The sequence below is a fragment of the Mesitornis unicolor genome, unplaced genomic scaffold (genome assembly GCF_000695765.1).
Source record: "Mesitornis unicolor isolate BGI_N332 unplaced genomic scaffold, ASM69576v1 scaffold13576, whole genome shotgun sequence".
Lineage (NCBI taxonomy): Eukaryota > Metazoa > Chordata > Aves > Mesitornithiformes > Mesitornithidae > Mesitornis > Mesitornis unicolor.
In genome coordinates, this window is record NW_010188992.1 from 24,734 (window position 1) to 47,221 (window position 22,488).

The 22,488-nt window shown below is 39.1% G+C and overlaps 1 protein-coding gene across 1 annotated transcript in view; it reads left to right on the forward strand.

The window, feature by feature from the left end:
- The window catches only part of LOC104541782 (DENN domain-containing protein 1B-like), a gene marked incomplete at both ends in the record, with an annotated part of 83,633 nt that overhangs the window by 22,580 nt on the left and 38,565 nt on the right, over nt 1-22,488 (forward strand). The window contains one exon of the mRNA XM_010185918.1: nt 17,412-17,455. Coding sequence (XP_010184220.1) covers nt 17,412-17,455 — 44 coding nt within the window. The remainder of the gene's footprint in view (nt 1-17,411; nt 17,456-22,488) is intronic.

The following is a 22,488-nucleotide window of genomic DNA, read 5'->3' on the forward strand; positions in this document are numbered from 1 at the left end:
AGGCAGCAAGATGGGTCTCCTTAGTGCCGGGGGTCTTTGGGTGGTCAGTGCAGTACAACAGCAGGGGAGAGCTGTTTCCAGTCTTTGTGCAAAGGGAATATGGAGGCTTTCCCCTCTGATCTCATTTTGGTATTATCAGTGCTGGGATTTTAGTTGCAATCCAATTAGAAATGATGGAAGTTATGTTAACTAATAGTTAAGCCTCCCGTATTCTCAGGTTCACCCGTTTGGACTAATTGGTTATGCTACTCTTGACTCAGGCTGGCAGAAGATACCAACAGTGATTAATACAGTTGGTACGCTAAAGCTCCCTGCCTGCACATGACTGTTCCTTGTGCTTTGCTACATCCAGCCCCTGAGAAGCTCGGCTCTCCTCCCTCCTGGTCTCTCCCAGCATGCAAAAAAGCAAAGAAGACATAAAGCCATGCTTGTGCACCTCTGGAAGTTTTATACTTCACTGGCCATAGATCTGTTTTATATATGAGGTAAATTCCTCTTCCTGCTTCACACAAAGGGATTAAAGCTGGGCTTTGTTGTTGACCCTCTTCACATGTCACATCTTCAAACATTTGCGTATGACCTGGACAGCTTTAGGCCCCTCGCATTAAGCGAAGTGATCAGTAACCACCAGCGTTCCTCAGCCAGCCAGACGCAGGACTTCTCAGCACTCTGGGAAGTATGTTTTGGTACATGCTTGATTTCTGTTAACACTGGGAAATAGCAGAACCTCAGACAATTATGCTTCCTCTGACCCTTGGCTGAGCTTAATAAGTAATTTCTCAATTTCATAAAAACATCCGTTTTTGTTCTTTTTGATTATATAGGGGTAAATTCCTCAGAAAGGTATTACTAAGTGTGCTTCCATGACACATCTTCAAATGAGAGAGAAGACTCTTAATTCTCTTTATGATCCTTAGAAAACCTTTTGGGTTTACTGATTTCAAAATACAGTGTTTTCGTGGAGAGGTTGTCAAATCTACAGTTGTTCAATAAATCAATTTTAAATAAAAGATTTAGGATTGTGACTGTTGCTGGACGTACCTGCGTAGGTGATTCCTACAGCTATTAAGTGAAAGTAAAATGAATAACCTATTATACTCTATTTGCCTTGCTGCTGATGGGTTAGTTTTGTAACGTTTTCAGTGGGCAGCATCAGTATGATTCATGACCTTTTAGGCTTTTCAGATTTGATGGGCTAAAGTGGTGGTCTCAACCAAAATGACTGACTTTTTTCCCCTTGGAGAAGCATGAGAAGTTGAAATACTTATGCGTTTTAGGATAGGTGACCTTCCAGTATCTTGTATTTGAATTTGGAAAATAAGATGCAGTTTTTGTCCCATAATTATTTCTTCTGGAACCTTTGAAAGTAATCTAAGCCTCTTCTATACTGTATGGAAGATAACTGGTGATTTTTTCATGGACTAGCATCTCATGCAACATGTCAGTATTTCAGGAAAAAAATTGTTAAACTACTGCTGTACGTAATTTGCTTTTCCTTGCTAGGTTCTTTTTTCCTGACTAATCACTACAGTGGTAGAAAACTTTGTGATAAAAACTACTCTATTTGTCAAAAATAAAGTTTCGAAGTTATGCATATCTTAAGCTGGTACGTTGCTCATGGGAAAGTCAATGGCAAATGAGCTATTTTATTTCTGGAATCTTACCTGTCCCTTTTCCCTGAAGAAAGGAGGTATGCTTTACAGTTTTAAGCACAATGTTATTCCGTGGGATTTACCTACCCTGAAAAGAAATCCCCTGTGGGCAGATGGGGCTTTAGGCTCCAGTTCTGTCCTGAACGTGCGTTTCAACATACGTGGATGACACACGCAGCTCACAGGCCTCCTGTTTTGTCTGGAGCACGTTAGTCCGCTGGATAGGAATGAAGAGTTTTAGCAATAACACGTCATCTGACATAACCTGTTAAAATTAAGATGTGATATTTGCACATGCATAATTCTTCAAATGTATTTTTAGTCTTTCCAGAAATGAATGGATTTTCCTTGCTCTGGCAAGCGTGCTGATTTTGTTTATCATAGAGATGGAAGGCTCCAGATAAGAGAGCAGTTACCTGAGGCTTGCTTGAGCGAGACTGTGTCTTTCTACTCGAAAGTTGCAGCAGCACTTTCGTACCCTGTATGTTTTCTTACTAATTATCAAAACAATTAATTAAAAAGGTGCTACAAACAGATACTTTATATAGACATAATTTACAAATATGTCATATCCCATTGATTATGAAATTGTCAGCATGGGTGATTATGGTTAGACTTCATTAATGAAAAAAATGGAATTAGTTCTCTGAAAGCAAAGCAACTTCTCTTTTATGTAGCTGCATATTGAACTGTTCTTGATGAGAAGTGCACGTGTGGATAATGATTTATTTCTTCTGCAGCATAGTGTATTTTACACAAGAATTTGCTTGTCTGAAAACATTTTAATACTTCCTCTGAAAGTTCATTTTTGTGCCTTATGAGGCCTAGTTGGCACCTGTGATTGATTCTTAGCATTCGTAGCCATTTTGTTTTTCTGATGAATGACGAATGAGACAATGATATTTTCTAGAGTCCTATCTGATCGTGACTGTACACTCTTGCTGGTCTAGGTTTCATGTATGTGATAGAGCTCAACTATTTCCTCTAGAGGTGAATTCCCTTTTGCTTTCCAAAAGAAAAGGAAAAATAAAGAGGAAGGCTCCAGGTAGTTGCCAAACCGTTACCAAACCATCCTGATCATTCAGATCATCCTTTTAAGCCTTCCTGTGGTGAACATGCAGGCATAGCAGCGACACTGTCTTACTGGTGGGGATGGCAAACGTACGGGAGGACAGAGCATGGCTGTGAAATAACTCAAAGTCGTTAGTGATGTGGGGCTTGTAGGAAACCTGAGGTTTGAGTAAGGATCTACATCAAGGAAGAAGTTGGAGAAATTGATACGAAATGGATGCTAGAATCATACAGCTCCTCCAGTGTGTGGAAGACATAATAGCATCTGATCTTTTCACGCAACTACTGAACACAAGGAAATTGTGTAATGGGAAGGGCAGTGGTTGAGAGGAGACCTTTTTATGAAAAATTTCTTACAGATTAACGTAATATAATGTGTAATATTACCTGCAGTGTTGTATATTTCAGCTTCTTGTGCATTCTGTGTGTTGATGACTGTTGCTGTCATGCAGGTTTGTAGGTACATTCCAAAATATTAGCATCAGATTTATTCGGCAAATTGATATTTTTAGATGAGACATAACCTTAATTTATGCTTTTGTTGATTTATTAGTAAGTCATTCCTTGTTTCACATCAATAATAGAATTTTTTCCCTTGTTAATATTTTTGACTGCTGTATATCTGGCACATACACGTGCATTACTCATGGTTTCCCTGTTCTCATCTTGCTCCTTTCAGCTGTAATGCTCTTTGGAAAGTAAAATTAAGACCTTTGTTACTTAAGAGGCAGAAGTACTCAGTTCAAACATATGGAGGGCCCATCTTTCTGTAAGACTGTCTTCCTTCCTGTAGTCCTTATCTGCCCATTGCCAAGCACCCTGTTGCTCTTCTGAGTGCGCCAGGTCCGTTTCCTCTCTTCTTTCTACCCCGAGTAGCAGTAACTGCTCTCTGGGTCGCTGCTGTGCCGCTGTGACTGACAACTTGAGCACAGCCCAGCTGGGGCACCCTGGCTTTGCAATCAGCCAGGCAGTCGGGTCAGGCTGCCCCCAGCAGTGTGACCGTGTACCCTGCAGGGTGCCTTCACTGACGTTTGAGCACAGGCTGCCAAAATGGGCAAAGGTGGCTTCTGACCTTGCCTTCTGGAAAGGCTCAATTTACAAAGGATGTGTTGAGTCCTGACCCGACGTGGGACGTGCGAATGCAGCGTGTTGTTTTGAACTTTAGCTTTTTCTATTAGGGTGAAATATATTGCCTGCTATTATCACACTGTTAAATTAATTTTCACTATTTTGTGCACAATTTATTTGAGATTCTGCTGGATGAAATAGGCATCAGGCATTGAGGTTTCATAAGATAAAATAGTTTTGCACTTTAACCACCTGTCAGTTACTTTGTAATGGGATGTAAATTGAAATTGTGCATCTATACCACCCTTCCACTTTGCTATTCTGAAGAAATAGTATTTTAGAAATCAGTAGAGAAACTCTTCTGTTTTATCACTGACGTATGTGATATCTAGAAATGTCTTGGAGAGTTTCCTGGTTATAGAATGTGCCTTGGGATTAATAACTCATAGAAACTGAAACCTAGATCTCCTGCCTCGAGGGCAGCAAGACACAATACCATTCTGGTTACAGCCCCTTTATGTATGTTGGGATGCTGTTTATGTCTCCTGTTTTACTGACCACACTCTGGTAAATAATTGGGAATTTTGACATGAGTAACAGTAAACACCTGTGAGAAAACCCTTCAACTTGCTTTTACTTGCCTTATGAATACGTGTGGCCTGTCCTTTAAAATAACTAACCCTGGTCTTGCATGAAAATGTCTTTTCTTAATGCATGTAAATGTTCTTCTGAATTAAAAAGAATTATTTTTTCCAAGATCTCATGATATTTGGAAACCCGGAATGACTTCCTCGAGGTCATGCAGCAGGTAACTGGCAGGACTGAAAATCAGAGCCTGTGTTTTATGATTCCCAGCCTGTTGCACTGCTCGCTGAGCCCATGTTCTAACCTTGCTGAAGCAAAGAAGGACAAATACTGTTAATGCAGCTGAACAAAAAAAAAATACTTTTTTTTTCTGTTGCCCTGTATAAATACTTTGTGACTCTTCAGAGCTTTGAAGCAATTAGAGACAAAGGTGCAGAGAGGTGCAGCTATGTCAGAGTTTGTTTTACTAAAAGATCAATATATTTTCCAGTAGAAAAACACCAAAGAAATAAATTGAATTAACCTTCTGCTGTGTGTGTTGCTCCTCTTTGAAAGGCTTGGAGAGGACTAAGTGCCTGGTTTGGGAGCATCCTGGGGATGGATGTGCTGTGGAGCCTGTGCCCCTGTCCTGGGAGGTCTTTGGTGGGGATCAGAGAAGTCTCTGTTCCCCAGGACATCAGGTGCCAAAGCCACGGTGCCTCTGCTGAGTCAGCCTAGGCCCCTGGCTCTCAGCGTGCATTGTGTGCAGTCACTGGCTTGGAAACTTCTGGGAGACCCTTTCTTAATGTTTTCTTTGTTTTCTACAGAGAAAAAAACAGAGTCTGGGGACTCTGTATGAGTGATTTGGTGAATGACTAGAATTTCTTCAGTAGCTGCACAGACTAATACTAGAGGGGACTTGTAATATCAGTGCTAGTGTGAAGTTTGTTTTATGTTTGCCCTGAACATGGCTATTGGACACTGAAATATGAGTGCTTCATGCTAGAGTGAGAATCTTAGCTGATTAGGGGTTTAACTGTTGGAGTAACACCGGTCTCTCTGTAAGCAACCTTTTAACCTACTCTTGTGTTTTGCTCTTATCAAAAGTTTAGTGTTGACTTTTAAAGATTGGTATGTGAAAAATGTCAAAACATTGATTTTCAGCTGCATGCTGCCTATCGTAGACAAATCTGGCTGAATGCATGTGGGCCAGCCTCTAAAATTTTTTGTATTTGATTCTTGCTCACATGAAGGGCCTTTGGGACAGATGGCCCCTTGCTGTTGATGGTTCGATTACAGTGATCACCCACAGCTTCTGAGGAGTGCGAAGAAAAGAAATTGCTTTCTTTGTCAAGGTGTTTTCAATTCAATTCTCACCTATTAGCCCTGTTTGGTTAAGTTTTGAATTACTCCATCAGGTGACTGATGAGTTTATTTTTTCCCCTCAATGGTATTAAAATGGATTTGGTATAAGATGGAAAGTGAAGGCAAAAAAAGATTTGTACTTATTGATCAGTGCTCCTTCATCTTTATTCTGGTTTATTGTATCCAGCCAAAATAAAAATGAACACTGAATCAGAATAGGCTAGAAAAAATATATTTTTAGAAGATGTTTTAACTATTTGAAATCTGTGAACTGTTTATACATACAGCAATCTATATATGTAGGCTATGGCTAATCAACAGGGTTGTTATGGTTTTAGAGCTTTGTGTAACTGAGAATGTTCATGATCATTTTAACTTAATTTGTAGCAGATTGATGTGTATATAAAATTATGAAATACTGGCTGATATAATTAAAGCTTTCATAGTCAGATGTGTTTCAGCTGTGATGCCATAGATGTTCTGAGGAGTAGGAACCATTGAAATGTCATGAATAATCAAGAATAAAACAATGAACAGAGAATCTAACCTCTTCTGCCTGTAGCTGTCCTTGAGTACCATGACCGTGTCAGTGGGGTTGGCTCTGCAGAGCTCACCAAGCCCAAGAGAGGTAGGTCTGAGCTGACAGAGGAGAGGAAGCAGGCTGAGGACTGGACAAGAAGTCCTCTTGGTTTGGCTTTTCTTGTGTATATTTTCACTAAGGTCTTCTGCCTTAGTACAAATGCATGCTAGATGAGTGTTTGCCAGGACAGATGAAATGCACATGATTCCTGTATGTGTTTTGCATTCAGAAGATGTTGATGGATACTGTATCACGATATGACAGAAATGCTGGATTGTGAATGATGTTTAGTAATACAGCTGATGGTGTTTTTGTTGCTGCTGGAAACCCCCCAAATATCAGAGATGGCTGATTTCAAGAATGGTAGTCTCCCTTCTGCTACAAATCAGAAGTGCTTGAATATGAAGTCAGTATCTAAGGCAGTAGTTTTCACACCTTTAAGCTTACCACCCTTGGTTCCTGCACCTGCAAAGAGTTGCTGTTTGAGTTTACCTTCATTCTCCCCTGCATGTGGGGAAGGCAGGATCTCTGAGAAGAGGAAATGAAACACAGGCCAGCCTGCGATGCCTGAAGAATTGCCATGTTGCCAGCTCCAGTTTCCGCTTTGCCGACAATAGTCTTGTCGAAAGGAGGGCGTGTGCTTGGGCAGGGGAGACACCCCTGTCCCGCAGGCTGGTCACTGCTGCGGGTGCAGTGTCCAAACCCAGCAGCAGCCTGGGGTTTTGCCTAGCGGCTCGAAAAAAATGATCTTTTTCCATGTACCTGCCAAGTAGAGAAGAGCACTTAGGTAGCAAGCAGGTTGGGAAGTAAGGACAGAGGAAAGGAAATGCAGAAGACGAAAGAATGGTTTTCTGCCTTCATGCTTGCCACATGATAAATTTTATATGCTTAAGTTTTGGGGATGCTTTTCCTGTTTGGGAGCAGTTTCTCTGAAGCATTTGGCTGGGGACAATATTAGTGGAGGATGTTTGAAAGTGGCATTTTTCTACTATGTTCTAAATATATATCATAGAATCACAGGATCATTTGGTTGGGAAAGACCTTTAAGATCATCAGGTTCAGCTATAACCTGTCCCCCACTAAATCATGTCTCTAAGTGACTCATCTACTTGTCTTTTAAATACCTCAGAGCTTAGTGACTTGGCCACTTCACTGGGCAGCTCCTTCCAATGCCTGATAACCTTTTCAGTGAAGAAATTTTTCCTACTATCTAATCTAAACCTCCCCTGGCACAACTTGAGGCCATTTCCTCTCATCCTATCACTTGTTACTTGGGAGAAGAGACTGATCCCCACCTTGCTACAACCTCCTTTCCAGGTAGTTGTAGAGGAGAGCGATAAGGTCTCCCCTCAGTCTCCTCTTCTCGAGACTAAATGGGGACCTTTAAAGATCACCTCATCCAACCCCCTGCAGTGGGCAGGTACATCTTCAACTAGATCAGGTTGCTGAGAGCCCTGTCCAGCCTGACCTTGAATGCTTTCAGAGATGGACCATCTACCACCTTTCTGAGTGACCTGTTCCAGTGTTTCACCACCCTTACTGTAAAATATTTCTTCCTTCCATCTACTCTGTCTATATAGTGCACTTACCTTTATAGTTTTGTAATGATGTTATGTATTCCATGATAATGTTATATATTTCATTATTCCAGTGTATTATATATTCCACTGTTGCTTAGGCCTAAAAAAACCTGTTAGCTATTGAATCATCACACCTTACTGCTTGTGCTGGTTGGTATTTAAGGCAAGGGTCATAATTTACAGGGAAGTCTTGCCCTAAAATATTAAACAGTTGGGCTGTGACCAGGATGTGGTCCTCACCAGTGGAAAGTGGAAGGAATGTTGTTGCACTGTTCAGGTAAGAAGTGGTGTGCATGGATAATCATTATATCTTGTCTGGTCAAGAGGGAGTTTCCCAGTGTTGTGGTTTAGACAGTTGTTCTGTCACCTGATGACTCCTACCCACCTGGGGAGTGAAATTGTGAACAGGAAAGGAGACCTGTGGGTTGAAATAGAAACAGATTTAATAAAGTAATAATAAGAAAAACCAGTATTGGTAACAGTTATGATACAAAGTACACAGAGTTATACTCAGCCGATGTAGTGGGGCAGTAGGCCCTGGGAATAGAATGGTGAGTGAGTCTCTCTTGCAGCCATCAAAGAAGGAGCAACTCTCCAGCAAACTCTCCAATTTATAGTGAGTGTGACCTTTATGGTATGGAATAAAGTTTGGGGTCTCCCTGCCTCTACACCTGTTTAACTCAAAACCTTGATCAGTGCTGGCCAAAAACTAAACCAAAGTGTTTTACCACTTTGTTCCCATGAAATCCAGTACTGTAGTCTTTGTAGGAATGCAGCTTTCCTGAGTAGGAGACTGTTTCTAAGGTTCTATTCCAGTAAACCAGGACACCCAGCAACATTCGTGGTGTTTTTTTTTTCTTTATTGAAGTAGCAAGAGGACTGGACTAAGTTCTGCTTTGGAAAAAAAATTACAGAAGCATTAAATTTTTGGTTAAATTTTTTACTTTTTTTTCTTTTACTTTTTTAGGCATGTAAGCTGTAGCGTAAGCTTTCTGTTTTTGTATTCTTTTTGAAAAATGTCAGTCAAAATGGCTTGAATATTATTCTGTGTTTTCTGCAACCAAGTAGTTTGCTTTACAGGGTCATGTATATGTCCCTGGTTTTCATGTCCAAGCTGGCACCAAATTTGTATTTCTTGAAGGGAATTAGGAAGCAATAACTTGGGCATTCATAAGATACTGGGATGTAGTCTTTGTCATGTGCCAAAAGGTTTTTGAGTTTGCTATGTACGGTCTGCGTGGTTTCTGCAAAGTGAATATAATGTTTTACCTGATGAGATAAAATGTTTTTCTCTGTCGCGGGAGAGCCAAGTGCTGGGCCATCTCCAGTTTGCTTGGCTGTGCAGAAGGTTTGCTTCTTCCTAATTTACTTAGTATGCATTATTTGCTAATAATGTACTTGTACTTTTCCAGATCTTTCTCAAAAACAGTCTTGCAGCACTAATACAGGAAAATTTCATGTAGCCTGCAATATTTTTTGAGAACTTTTAAGACCTGTACCTTCATTTAAAACAAACAAAATGCTGCACAATGCCTCTGTTTGCAAGGGAGTGTAGTGAGTTAGTTTTTCATCCTTACAGGGCCAGATGTAAAACTTATGTTTGGTTGTAAAGGTGAATGACCTGGGTCTTATTGTTCTCAGTTATTGTTGGTTTCATTAGATCACTGCATGGCCTGTCTTGTTGAAACTTTGAACAAAAGACCCAGTGACAGCAGAAGTATTTTATTTTGTAACCCTTCCTCAAACATTAGCAACAACTTAAGGCATGTATGGTGCTCACTTGGTTGTTCTTTTGCTTCCTTAGTTCTTAGATCCTTGTTTTCATAAGCTGTAGTTCACTCAGGATTACAATTTACAGATGGGAAAATTAAAAATAACACTGCACCTCCAAAGGCATACAATTGTTGCCACGCTTTACAAGCTCATTCTAAAGACTCAGAAGGTATAAGAGGTTCCTGCTTATCTTGTGAAGAGACCAAACGCAGGCTGTACATACACATTTTATCTGTGCACTATCTGTCCAATGAACTCTCACCCTGATTAAGGTTTTATCCTGAAGCATGGCTAATAGCATTGCAGCCAAAAGGACACTTTCCTTCTGTCCCTAGGTAGCTGAGATGACTTACTGCTCTGTCCTTCAGCGGTAACAAATTATTGGGCAAAAGGGGATTGACCTGCAGCTCTGAAGATGGTGAATTATGGCTAGAGGTTCTAACCATCTCTCTGCTCATAAAAGGAAAAAACAGTACTTACTGTCTAGTTTGAGTGTGTTACAGATGGGGAAATTGGAAAAATCAGAGGAACTGTCAGGTCCCAGCCCTGTAGTGCCGTCAGACAAAGCCCTGCACCTCTACAATGCTGTAGGCTGAACCTTGCACGTGATCAGTTGAAGTTCAGTATTTGTGCACTGTTTTAATTTCCTTGTGTTTCTGAGTACTTTGAGCATCTGTTACCATATAGGTTAAAAGTAGAAGTACTTAACAATAATTATGTGATAAACTTTGCAATCAGTAGATTTATTGTGTGGCTTTACAGTGTGGTGCACACATGTCAGATTCGGATGCTTCAGTACAGGCTGTGAGCTGTTAATACTTTGATGGGGTAATACTGACCTGCATGTAAATGCTGTGGAGTTGCTGTGATGTTGTGGTGCTGCAAGTAGCGACTGAGTTGGACTCACTGACTTCAAATGTGAGTTGTGTTTGCGTGGAGCAGACAAGCATGTGGCGTGTGTGGTTTTTGTTTAAAGACCAAGTGACTCTTACAGCTGTGGATTTTTTCTTTGTTTTCACATGTATTAGAAACAAAATTCTGAATTTCCACAAATGTGTGAGCACTGGTATCCTGAAGCCATTTAGAAAGTTATGTGTCTGTGGAAAGATGCAATTAAATTCTGACCCACTTGATAAGTCCATGAGTAATTTGAGTTACTTGTAATTTTGGGCATTTTTCAAGTGTAAGTCCTATAGAAATTATTTTAAACTATGATAAGGTTTTCAGCTAACTTGAAAGCCTGCCCAGCCTATGCTCAGCTACAGTTAAAAGCAGTTTCCTCCTGTGCCTTCACAGGAGGCAGATGTTTTAATCTTACCTGTGAGGAGTCCGTCTTGATAATTATGTTTCTGAACCTGATTGAAAAGTGACATATATACAAATCATATTTCTGATTTGCAAATGTGCAACCATGAAGGCTTACAGGTGACAGCTACTGTGACTGTAACTGAGGCAGGCTACTCAAATGCTATTTTCCATTTTCCCATTCTTAAAGGGCAGTATTTAGTGTGTGTTTGTTGATGCTGTAGTAATTTAGTTCACACTTTAGTTTGTATGAGAAAAGTTAAAAGGAAAAACGCTGACAGTCACACATCTTTGTAACTGACATGGTTTTAAAGTGTCAGTATTTCACTCTTAAAACTGTCAGTGGTCAAGCACTCCATGTTACTGGTCTTTGGCTGGAAGTAGTCGGCTTCCAGGAGAACAATCCTGTTTTGGTGCAGCAGGTTTTTTGCCTTGTGTTTGTTTGCTGTTTGCTGAATTAGCGACTGTTGGAAACTGTGAGGGCAATTTAGGAAGGCACATTACTGGGTAGAGTGTGAGTAAAGAAGCTGAAGGTGCTGGATTGCAAAGATTAGATCTCATCTCGTAAATACATTTGCTTTTATGAAAAGACTAGAAGTTCAGTTGCATTCTACAATAAGCTTTCTGTAGAATAGTTGGAGTAAGAACAGACTTAATGGTCCTGTAGAAGTTTCTTTTGGTATTCCTTTCATGAGCAAAAAATACGTGGACTACAAGATTTGCATAGAAGTGTACTTTCAAGTATTTTCTACAGTGGCACCCTCTTTTGCATATTGTCTTTAATCTGACAGGTTTTAAGTGCCAGAGAAGTTAGCGAGTGTTCCTTAGTTTCACTTTTTTATGAAGTTGCTTTACTGTATTTTGCCCTTGTTCTTTCTTTTGATTACTGATTCTTGGAAAATAGCATATCTCCCTTCTTCCCCCCTTTTCCCCGCCATCCTGCTCTTCCTCCAGCTGCTGGTGAGTGCTCCACTTTGATCGCCCAGACCTGGGAGCTGATGACCTTCCTGACAGCAGTGCCTTCTGTTCCTACTGCACCTCTGGCACTTCATGTGTGAAACTGTTCACAAGCGGATTTTAATACGATACACAGAAGTCTTTTTTTTTTTTTTTGCAAGAAGTAATCTTTTTTTTATGTGAATGCTGTTTCTTTCATCAGATTATTTCATCTGTGAAAATGCTTGGTTTACACATTACAGTTCATCTCTTAAGTTGTTTCTGGATCACTGTGTTAGTAATAAAATACTATATTGATACAAAAGGATCATTATAATTACTGTTGTGGGTTTTTGTCAAATTATTTTCAGTATGTAGTGGATTTTTGCCTTTGAACAGCAGCAGTATTATTAACTTGGTTTAGAGAACTAATCTTTTATTGCTGAAATCTACTTATTCTGACAAAATCAATTCTGCTTATTGCTTAAATGTGTGTTTATAAAGCTGTACCTTGAGATAATGATATATCATTTCAGCTTAATTGCATTCTTGTGTTCATGTAATAAAACAATCTGTGACTTCTTTTTTTTCCAGGCAAGAAAGAAGTGTCTTCAGTGAGCTTTGCTTCCTCACTGTGTTTCCTCGCTACCCCCATAACTTCTGGCCCTGGTCTCTTCTTTCCCCTCTGCGCTGAGAGCTTTTTTCCAGTGAATATCGTTACAGCATCAGAGAAAATGTAGCTGGAGGGATACTGAGCAGTCATCTAGTCCATTCCTCTGTCCCAAGACATGACCAACTCTGCTTGGCAGTCTTTTTGTCTGTCCTGCTCCATAAAACCCACAGGGATGAAAATTCCTCCTCTCCAGGCAGAATATTGAACTACTTAATTAATCCCTTTCATTTTACCTTTGCTGTGTTTTTCTGTCCCAAGTAATCATCTGCTGCTATCAAGAGAATTACCCGAGATGATGTTTCTCAGCATGTGTTTGTAATTTCTGTTCCATTACCAAATTGAATGTCTGCTAATTAACTTATCCTGTTGTATTTTTGGGTGATGTTTATAATCTGCCATCTTAATGATTATGAAGAGTATTTTTAGAGTATATTTAACTATTGAATTTTTGGAAAAGTTGCCACTCAGAAAGCTTTCTCTTTATTTTTTCATAGTTCTGGATGCACTACTTCTCTAATCTACCCTTTCATGAGAAACAGCACTTTTATGTTTTCTTAAATCTGTTACAGAAGTTAAAATGTGTTAGAAGTGGTTTTCCTAAAAGTACGGATGACATGCTTTAGGAAATTACCTCTATGGAATACATTTTCGGAGAGGCATTACCTTGCGGATATGCATATGTTTTCCTCTTCTCTTCGTATGTGTTGTACTTGCTTGCATTTTTCTTGTGAAGCAGTTCTAGATTGCAATATTTGGAATGCTTTCGTTTTTAAGCATTGCATGTGGCTCACTTTTCTCTTTGTATCAAGTATACTTTTGTCCATCCACAAACCTTTCCATGCTTATCTCTCTTCTGACTTGTATGAAGAGTTGCATCTGCTTCCAATTGTGGTCCTCAGGGGCTTAACTGGTTCTTTCTGAATCTTATTATAAAAAGATTTGTTTTCAAATATGTGTAGACAGACTTACACAATCAGAAATGATTCACAATTAGTCAAGTAAGTGAGATGTCACAAGTCATGTCTAGCGAGGTGGGCATGAGCTGCAGCCTCACGGCGAAGTGCAGTTCACACCTGGGAGACAGACTTTCCAATGCCATAGGATATTTAGCAAAGGAATTTTCAAGCGTGACTGGCATGTGGCAAGGTGTACCTCTGTGAGAAATGTCTGTCCTGAATGCAGTAGGCATAGGAAGAAGTGATGCTTGTATGTGCATGTGTACATAAACACAAACACAAACTATTTTGTGCGCGCGTAACAATTTCCTCTTACTGCTACTTACTGCTGCTTACTGCTTAGAATGGGTGCATTACTGCTTACTGCTACTTACTGCTTACTTACTTACTGCATTACTGCTTACTGCTTACTTACTGCTACTTACTGCTTAGAATGGGTGCAAAGCGTTTGTCCCAACAAGTCTGTTAGAAAAAGAAAACAAGAAGAAACTCAGTAGTTCCTCAGCTGGCTGTAGCAACAGTTATTTCTGAGCGATTCTCATCCTCTCACCCATAAAATCAGCATAAAATTGACCTAACATTGCCAGATCAGATCTGGAAAGTAATCCTCAGGGAAAAGAAAATTCAGTCTTTGTAAATCTGAAGATAAAGTGCATGAAGTTGCAGAATTGGATTATCTTTCTCTTTTTATTGCTAAATCAGTACCCTGTTGTTTCTTCCTTGCAACACTTGTGAGAAGTTGCTACAAAGATGTGTCAGATGCTGCCTGAGCCCAACTCCAACAGCAGAAACAAACATAATCTTCTGAAAAAAGCCCAATCCCCGGCTCAGATAATTATCATAGAATCCCAAGGCTTTTTATAGGTGTTAGGGTTCGGTTTCAGAGAGTAAAGGCATTGAAACTGTATAGTAACTTTTTTTTTTTGAAGCAAAAGTCACATCAGATTTTCTTACTTAATAAATATATGGCAAGTACCTACTAAAATAACTGTTTAAAAGCCAGTAATAACAACTCCAAAACCTAGCTCAAAGCAGCTGGATGAGTCTTGGAGGCGTATATTTTTTTCTGAATGTAGCATTGAATGTTTTTCTTGAATTGAGTTAGGAATATTTTTTAAAATCTTGGCTCTTTTTTGTTTTTGTGAAGGAGTATTAAGAGCATTATTCTCCCTGTTTAGATCACATGAGTTTAATTATCCTCTCATTATATAAATATCCTTTCATGATATGAAAATAAATGTTATACCTCTAGTTCAGTGAACTGGAATTTACTTTAGAATTGTTTTTATTATTTCAAATGACATTGAAGTAGTATGAGAGAGTCCTAATAGTATGAATTGAATATGGCAAGCTGAACAGGATAGTAAATTAGAGTTACCGGTTTTATAGCTGTTAGCATATTAGGACACCCAAAGAAGTTATTGGAGCTGTCGGTCTTGTTGCCTGTAGGTAAAGGGCGCTCTGTGAAATGCTGTTCAGCTCCATTGGCATGTCCCTGAGATGTGAAGATATTACCTGTTTTGAGACCCCAAACCCCAGGTTACCTAGAGCCAAGTTTTGCTTAATTCTGAGGTTATGCTTTGCTCCTTATTGTGACCTTTTAAAATTACTCTTGGGGGTTTCGCTATTGCAATCTCCTGCCTTTTTTGAAGCCTGGCAGTTATACTTCCAGTAAGAAAAGGGAAAGAAAGAAATTACGTTTTTTTCCTATTTGGAAGTTTATACACTAAAAATTTTACAAAGTATCAAAAACCCCTGTGATTTTGTTACTGCGTTGCTAAAGCATTCAATTTACTAAATGTTTCTCATGTAACTGTACTTCACATCTGCCAAAATAATCTGCCCTCTTTCAGTGCTAGGAAGAGGTGAGCTTGCCAAGCCTGCTCCTTGCTGGCGCTGCTCCCTCAGCCTGCCTTACTGCAGGGTGCTCTGCGCACCAGTTTGCAGACGATAACTCTCGAGTTTTGCAATAGAAGCAACTATAAATGGTACAAGATGACTTGGGAAGTTCTGAACAAGAAAGAGGTAGATAAGAAACGGAACTAGAGGCAGCTGGTAACCAGCTTGTCTTTCATGATGTCTGGCAAATGCTTAAGGCCAGATTGCTGCTGGGTGAAGCAGTTGTGCTTGCTTCTCACCACAACTCCCCATTCCTTGGTTTTTCTTCCTTTTTTTCTGGCACAAAACCAAGGGTTTTGGGGAACTGATCTAGCTGACACCAACCTGAAAAATTCCAGGCTGTTGGTTTGATCTTGGCCAGTTCCCTCATCTTGTTCAGTGCGTAGTCGTGAAAGAGTCCGCACCAGCGGGAGGGAGATGATGGTACAGGATCACCAAGAAGTAGCTGGTAGTGAGAGTGCCATTGGATTACTCATTTGCAGAAAAATATATGCTTGAGGTGTTTGTGGATGTATAGCCTGAGATTTGCAAGCTCTCTTTAAGATTTTTTTTTTTTTTGGTTCTACACAATTTCCAGTGGTTTTTAGAAAGTAATTTATAAATCACTTAACACTAAGTATTTTATGTCTGTTACCATGCTTGCTGCTCCTTGAATTTGTCAGAGATCACTGTTGAGAATTACTTTCTTTTTCATGATACTAAATTAGAATAAGAGATCCCTTATGGTATAGGCACTGAGATATTCAAACTCCTCTTATATCTGGTCATTACACTAATGTGCTTGTGGTTTAAATGCACACAAAATAGGTGTGAAAAAGCATCTCTGTTTTAAGTAACTGTATTTAATTGCTCTCATATTTTATAAACATAGCATCTTATCTCTTGTTTCATGTCTGCCTCCAAAAGTTCTTGCTCCCCACAGTAGATGGAGGAAGATTCCTTGAGCCAAATACATGCGTTTTCATAAATAAAAGCTACAAAACCTTCCCCAGATGTTCTTAGGAGTGAGCAAAGATGTGCTTGTCCAATGAGTTGTCAAATGGGCACATGTTTATCTAAAATCTCAATTATATTTTGCAACATGTTTGAAATCTGTGTTGCACCGTTGGTTTAACCTCTGCCTGAGGTGAAGGAGGAATTCTGGCTTCAGGCTCCAGTTCCTTGTGAGGGGGCCAGCAGCAAACACGGGTGCAGCAGCTGCAGCAGCTGGGAATGAAAATATAATCAATTGCGTTTCCCTTCCATTAAAGCTTCAACTTGCAGCAGCAAACATACGTGGGAGGATGAAGAAGAGTAGACACCTCTGTACTTTGTCCAAAAGTGGGGAACTATCCAGTTTTTATGTAAAACATAGCAATAAGAAGGAAATTTCTGATTTATCAGAGAGTTAGAGACTGAGGTAGAAATCTGAGTATGTGTCCCAGATCTTGGCTCCTCAGAAGATGGGAGACCCAGCAGCTCCTGAGGTAGCCAAGGGGTTGCAGTTCTCACCAGGCAGTGTCTCCAGCCTGTACCCACAGGTTTCTCCACTCTTCTCACTGCCCTCTGGCACCCAGAGCTGTCGTGGGCTGCACAGTAGCAGTGGGAGGATCTGCCTGAGGTTGGCCAGCACGGGCAGAAACTGGAGAGCTTTTCCATGCATACACTTTTCTATACCTCATGGAGATTTTGTTTTCCCCTTCTTATTACTTTACATCTTCCCCCCCCGTGGATGGAAAGAGGTCTTATATCACTTTATTTCTTAGTTGAATATGAAAATAGTGCAGTACTTTATAACCTGCTACCCTATGTAAAACAGTAAACATATAGTTGCATTAATATGAAATAAGTCTTTTTAATAATCCAGTATTTTCCTTAGTTTTTAGGTACACTTTTGCACTTGCCTCAAAGCTTGACGCTAAGCTGACCCCCTCTTTAATATTAATGTACTCTGACTGTAATACTCTGTTCCTTTGCCTCTGATTAATGCTGTCTGTCAATTATTTACAGATCCAGTGGTACTGTGGAAGTTCCCGGAGGACTTTGGAGACCAGGTTGGAAACATGAGATTGAACTTTTTTTTAATGTTAGAATAATAATAAAAAAGCTCCCTTTTTCAGCTGTGGAGAGGCAGATGCTAATGATAGCAGGGAGGAAGTCTTCACCCAACTGGTGGCTTGGTGATTAGAGTGCCTTTGTGACAGGAATATGCAATAGCCATTGTAGAGCACTGTGTATCGTAGTAATTCTCTGCATCACCTTATTTTTGATACAGAGTGTTTTATAAGCTGTTTCTGTTGGAAGTGTTGGGTTTTTATCTGCTGTAGCATTGAAAATGTGGAAAATTAAGCATCAAAACTTTGCCAAACATTGATGTTATAAGTTATGTTAGTAAAACCCATCAGAACAAAAGTGTTGAAGAGCTGCACATATGTCAGAAGCTGTGCAGCCCTTTCCTATAATCCTTTACAATACAAAATTTTATTTATTTAATAATATTTTAGAGGTTCCCTAGTCATTTGCTTGGAAAAAATAAATAATCCTCAGAACCTTGTAAGATACAATGATCTAAACTTACTGATGTTGAAAGCATGAAAACCCTAGTTTCTATCTATAATTAATCCTCAAAGGAAAGTTTATACATACAGGACTGATGGTTTATTTCACTGTTTGTAGTGATAGCAAAGCTATTAATTAGTGTGTTGTTTGGTCTTTTTTTTTTTTTGATACTGAGTCAAACATATTCTTCATTGGTAACAGGACCACAATCGATGATCTGGAAATATTTTTGTACAGTAGCTCTTGATAAATTGTTGTGTTTGTTGTTTGTTGAGTGTTGGTTTTTTTTCTTTAAATCAATAATACAAGATTCTGTAAAGAGAGCCGAGATGATTCGTGATGAAAGGAATAAATATACAAACACAGAAGATAGGATGTCTGGTTAGGGAACAGCATCAGTCAGAAATATGAGCAGCTTTTATAAGATAGTGATAAACGGTACATGAGCAAAGTGTGCTGTTATGTCGTCTTAACTAGATATCCAGCAAGTTTTGATAATTTTCCTGGCTGCAGAATGATCATCTTAATTTTAATTTTTTTTTCCTAGTTTTGTTCTTTTTCCTTTCCCTAAGAAAGACTTGCTCTTAAAAAAAAAAGCAAACAAAAGGAGAAATTATGTATGAAGAAAAATGGGAGCTTATTCAGTAAGTCGAAGGTTATTCAAAGAACAGCTGGTGTAGAAAAATGATTAGAGGATGAAGCCCACTAAAGACTGGAGGGGAATTGTACAAAGATGCGATAGATGTATCTAATCTATAGAAACCAGAGTCCTCAGGCAGCTCTCTGCCTTTGGGCTCTGGAAAACCTATGACTGCACATTGTGTCTCAGCTGCATAGGGAATCTAGTATTTCAGGTAAATTGCTTGTGTTCCTGGAAAGCAGTGTTTTAATCCTCATCCTTGGAAGGGAAATTTCATGATTAGAACCACTGGATTTGAACAGAATATATAACAGCTTCTACAGCAAAGCCCTGAGCCAAGCAGTCGAGTGAAATCAGCAGAAGCCTTCTGTGCGCATGTGTGCGTGCATGTTAAACTTGACAGGTTGGGATTGGAGACCTGCGTATCTACCAGATTTAATTAAAAAAAAAAAAAAAGAGATCTCACTAAAACTATCAAGGCCAACTTAGATGGAAGCTTGTGGTGAGAATATTAAAAAGAAAAAAAACCTGCTCTCCATCCTATTTTCCAGTCATTTCTATTTTAAATGTAAAATGTGTGAGTTAGTTTTTGGATGTATCCCAAAGAATCATCTTTCCTAAAATCTAAGGGCTGTCTGTTTGCACAGTGATGTGATAACAGCGGGCAAAATATTTTCCTCTCTTCCTGAAGTTTTCTACAGTTTATCATGTCACCTTTTTGTTGCTTTCATAATGCAAAGAAAACTTGTCTAAGCCATTTTGATATATTCCTCCTCCTTCTCACATTCGTGCTCTTGGTATGTCTGAATTTTCCAATGCTTCCTCATCCCTAATCCTCTCTTTTATTCTTGCTGCTGCCATTTTATTTTATGCTGGGCAGTATTCTTCTTTCAGTCTTTTTTTTTTTTTAAGTGTCGACTTTCCAAAATCTTGCTTTGCAAAGCATCCCATCTGTTTTGCATGGGATGTAGAAACTGCAGATGATCAGGAGAAAGAAAAGATGAGTGATTTGTCATAATCACTTACTCACGCAGTCCGTTAAGTAGAGGAAGTATTAAGGCACAGTTTTAGTACCACAAAAGAATTTGCAAGACTCGTTGATTTTCTGATCTGCCAAGACTGCAGGGAAACCACTTACTTTCTATCTGGGAATTCTTTAGATGCCCAAATAAGAAGGAAAAGGGAAAAACGGAGAATAGGAAAAGAAAAAAACAAACCAATGCTTCAAGCCAGGAAATGAAAACTACTTCTCTTGCCAGGAGTGTTTCAGAAAATTGTTGTTGTTTTGGTTTGGTGTTTTTGTTTGGTTTTTTTTTTTGATGATGGGGGTAATGCACTTTTTAGTGACTCCCAAAACTATCAATTTAACAATGAACTCATGCCAGGAAGAATTCTATTTACAAAGAACCAGACTAAAATTTCTGAGAAAATATTTATAAAAAGTGCTCCAAAAGCTGAACGAACTACTCTGTGTGAGACATCAGAGAGCTACAGTTTACTGTTGTACTGGCATTAATGCTATAAACATGGGTCTGACAACATTGAAAAAGTTCTGAATAATCTCAACACTGTAGAAAAAATGTGAAGATTCCTGAAGATTTGACCATGTATAGCTCTTCTATGGTTATCCTCACAAGCTCACATTGGGATCAGGAATGGGTTGTAGCCATTTAATGGAATATTTTTTTTAATTTAAAATATATTTTGAATGTATATGCCTACAGACTGTCATGTACACATTCAAAACCTCCCTTGTGCTCAATGAAATTTTTATGATAAAAGATGCGTATGTTTTTAATCTTGAAACTCCTATTTTGCCTATTCAGACTGGTTAAACTAGAGATTAATCTCAGCCTTGCAAGCTCATTTTCAAACGGAAGTCTATATAGAGATAATAATAATGCTATGGTATCTGGAAAGAAATCCAGTAATTTTTAAAAAGAAAGTAGTTTTAGGTGCTTTAGAGAATCAACCTAAATAAAGACCACACGTTTACTTCCAAAATTAAACACATCATAACTGTTCAAACATAAAATGTGTATCTCTACAGAAATGAATGTCACCCAGCAGAACTCAGATCTCTGACGCTGGTTGACTCTTCATGGCAGTGGAGCCAATGGCAAAGCCCTATTGATGTTAGATGTGTTTGGATGCCTGCAGTGTGCCTCTATTCGTAGCTGTTCTGGAAATAAACACACTCAAACTCTCAGTAACTTCACTAGGTTGAAACAATCCTGGGAAAAAGAGTGGTGTTGGCACAAGGAAGGACGAGAGCACAATGCTGAAAGCGCCAGCAGGTGTTAGTGGCTCTGCCAGAGGCAGTGCTGCTTTCTGTGTTGTCTTAACCTTCAAAGCATGTGAAGTCTAACATTTCTTATAAAGTTAGTTATTACAACTACTTTGGGTATTATTTTTAATTGTCTGTCCTGATTTCACTGGGATAGAATCATAAATACGTTTTCTATTCAGGAAAGCTGCATTTCTGCAAAGACTGCAATACTCAATTTAGTGGGAACAAAGTTGATAAGACACTTCTGGTTTAGTTTTCAGCCCGCACTGGTGTTCAGGGATTAAGGTCTTCAGCAGTTTTGAGTTAGCCAGGCACAGAAGCTGGAAGAAGCGAAAGCCAGGGCAGCGGATCCAAGCTGGCCAACAGAATTATTCCATGCCATAAACATTACACTGACAATAAATTGGGGAGTTTGGTGGGTATGCCCTCTCTTTCCTCAATGGTTGTAATCTCTGCTCCTGAATCCAACTCCTTACTCATTGCGACCACTGTATCAGCTGAGTATAACTTTGTGTACTTATTGCAGTAAATACTCTTTTTTATTATTACTGTTCTATTAAATCTGTTTCTATTTCAACCCATGGTCTTCTTTCTTTTTCCCAATTACCCTCCCCACGTGGGGAGGAGTCATTGAATGACAAAACAACTGTCTAAACCATGACGCTGTGTAAGAATTCAGTTGTTTTTTAATCTGACTGCTTGTTAGCCCAAACTGATTTCCATCTGCAAGAGGTCCCAGCGTATATGGTCTGCAGAAAAACTGATCCATTGAATAGTTCTTATTCTTCTCCCTCCTAATCAGATAATCATTTCTTTCTTTAGTCTGCCACCTCTCTGCACCTCACTGGACAGACGGTACAAATAGCTAATATGGCAGGAGACGGTCTTTAGTGCCATGAAGTATGGCAAGGGATTGTGGACTGAAGATGTGGGTTAAGGAAGAATTGAGACTCTGCCTTAGATTGTTAGTTATGTTGCAGATTTCATCCTTTCTTCCCTCACTCTCTGCTTTCTAAAGGAAGCAGACTAAATCTGCTTTTTCATGTCAGGCTCCCAAGCCCTGAAGATGAGTAACGAGTAGTGAATGTGCCATCCCATGTGAGGCATCTCTACTGTTTTCTATGAAGTTACTCTAACACTCTTTGTGTTACTGTCTTGTATTTTATATAATAAAATCTGGATTTTATTTAAAATGTATAATATTTTGCGAACATCACTGAATTGTGAGCAATGAACCTTACTCCTTATCTTGTAGTGACCCAGCTACTAAACTCTGATATTATGTAAATCTACCAGTTTCATGTGAAAATATTTGTATATATAAAAATACATAGATACACAAGCACATATGTAAACACCAGTTTTTAAAGGGATAAATCCTATGAAGTACTAATACTTTACCCTTCCCTCAGCAAAGCACAGATCTCACACTTTACTTTCCATGTATGCATTAACTAATGAAAGTTAAGCCTGGCTTAAATGAATATCTGATTGGAACCAAAGTGCTCAGTTTATTGCAGGGTGCAATATTTAATTACATGGCTACTGGTAGCAATTATATAAATAAGATCAGTATGAAAGATTATATTCTTTTATTG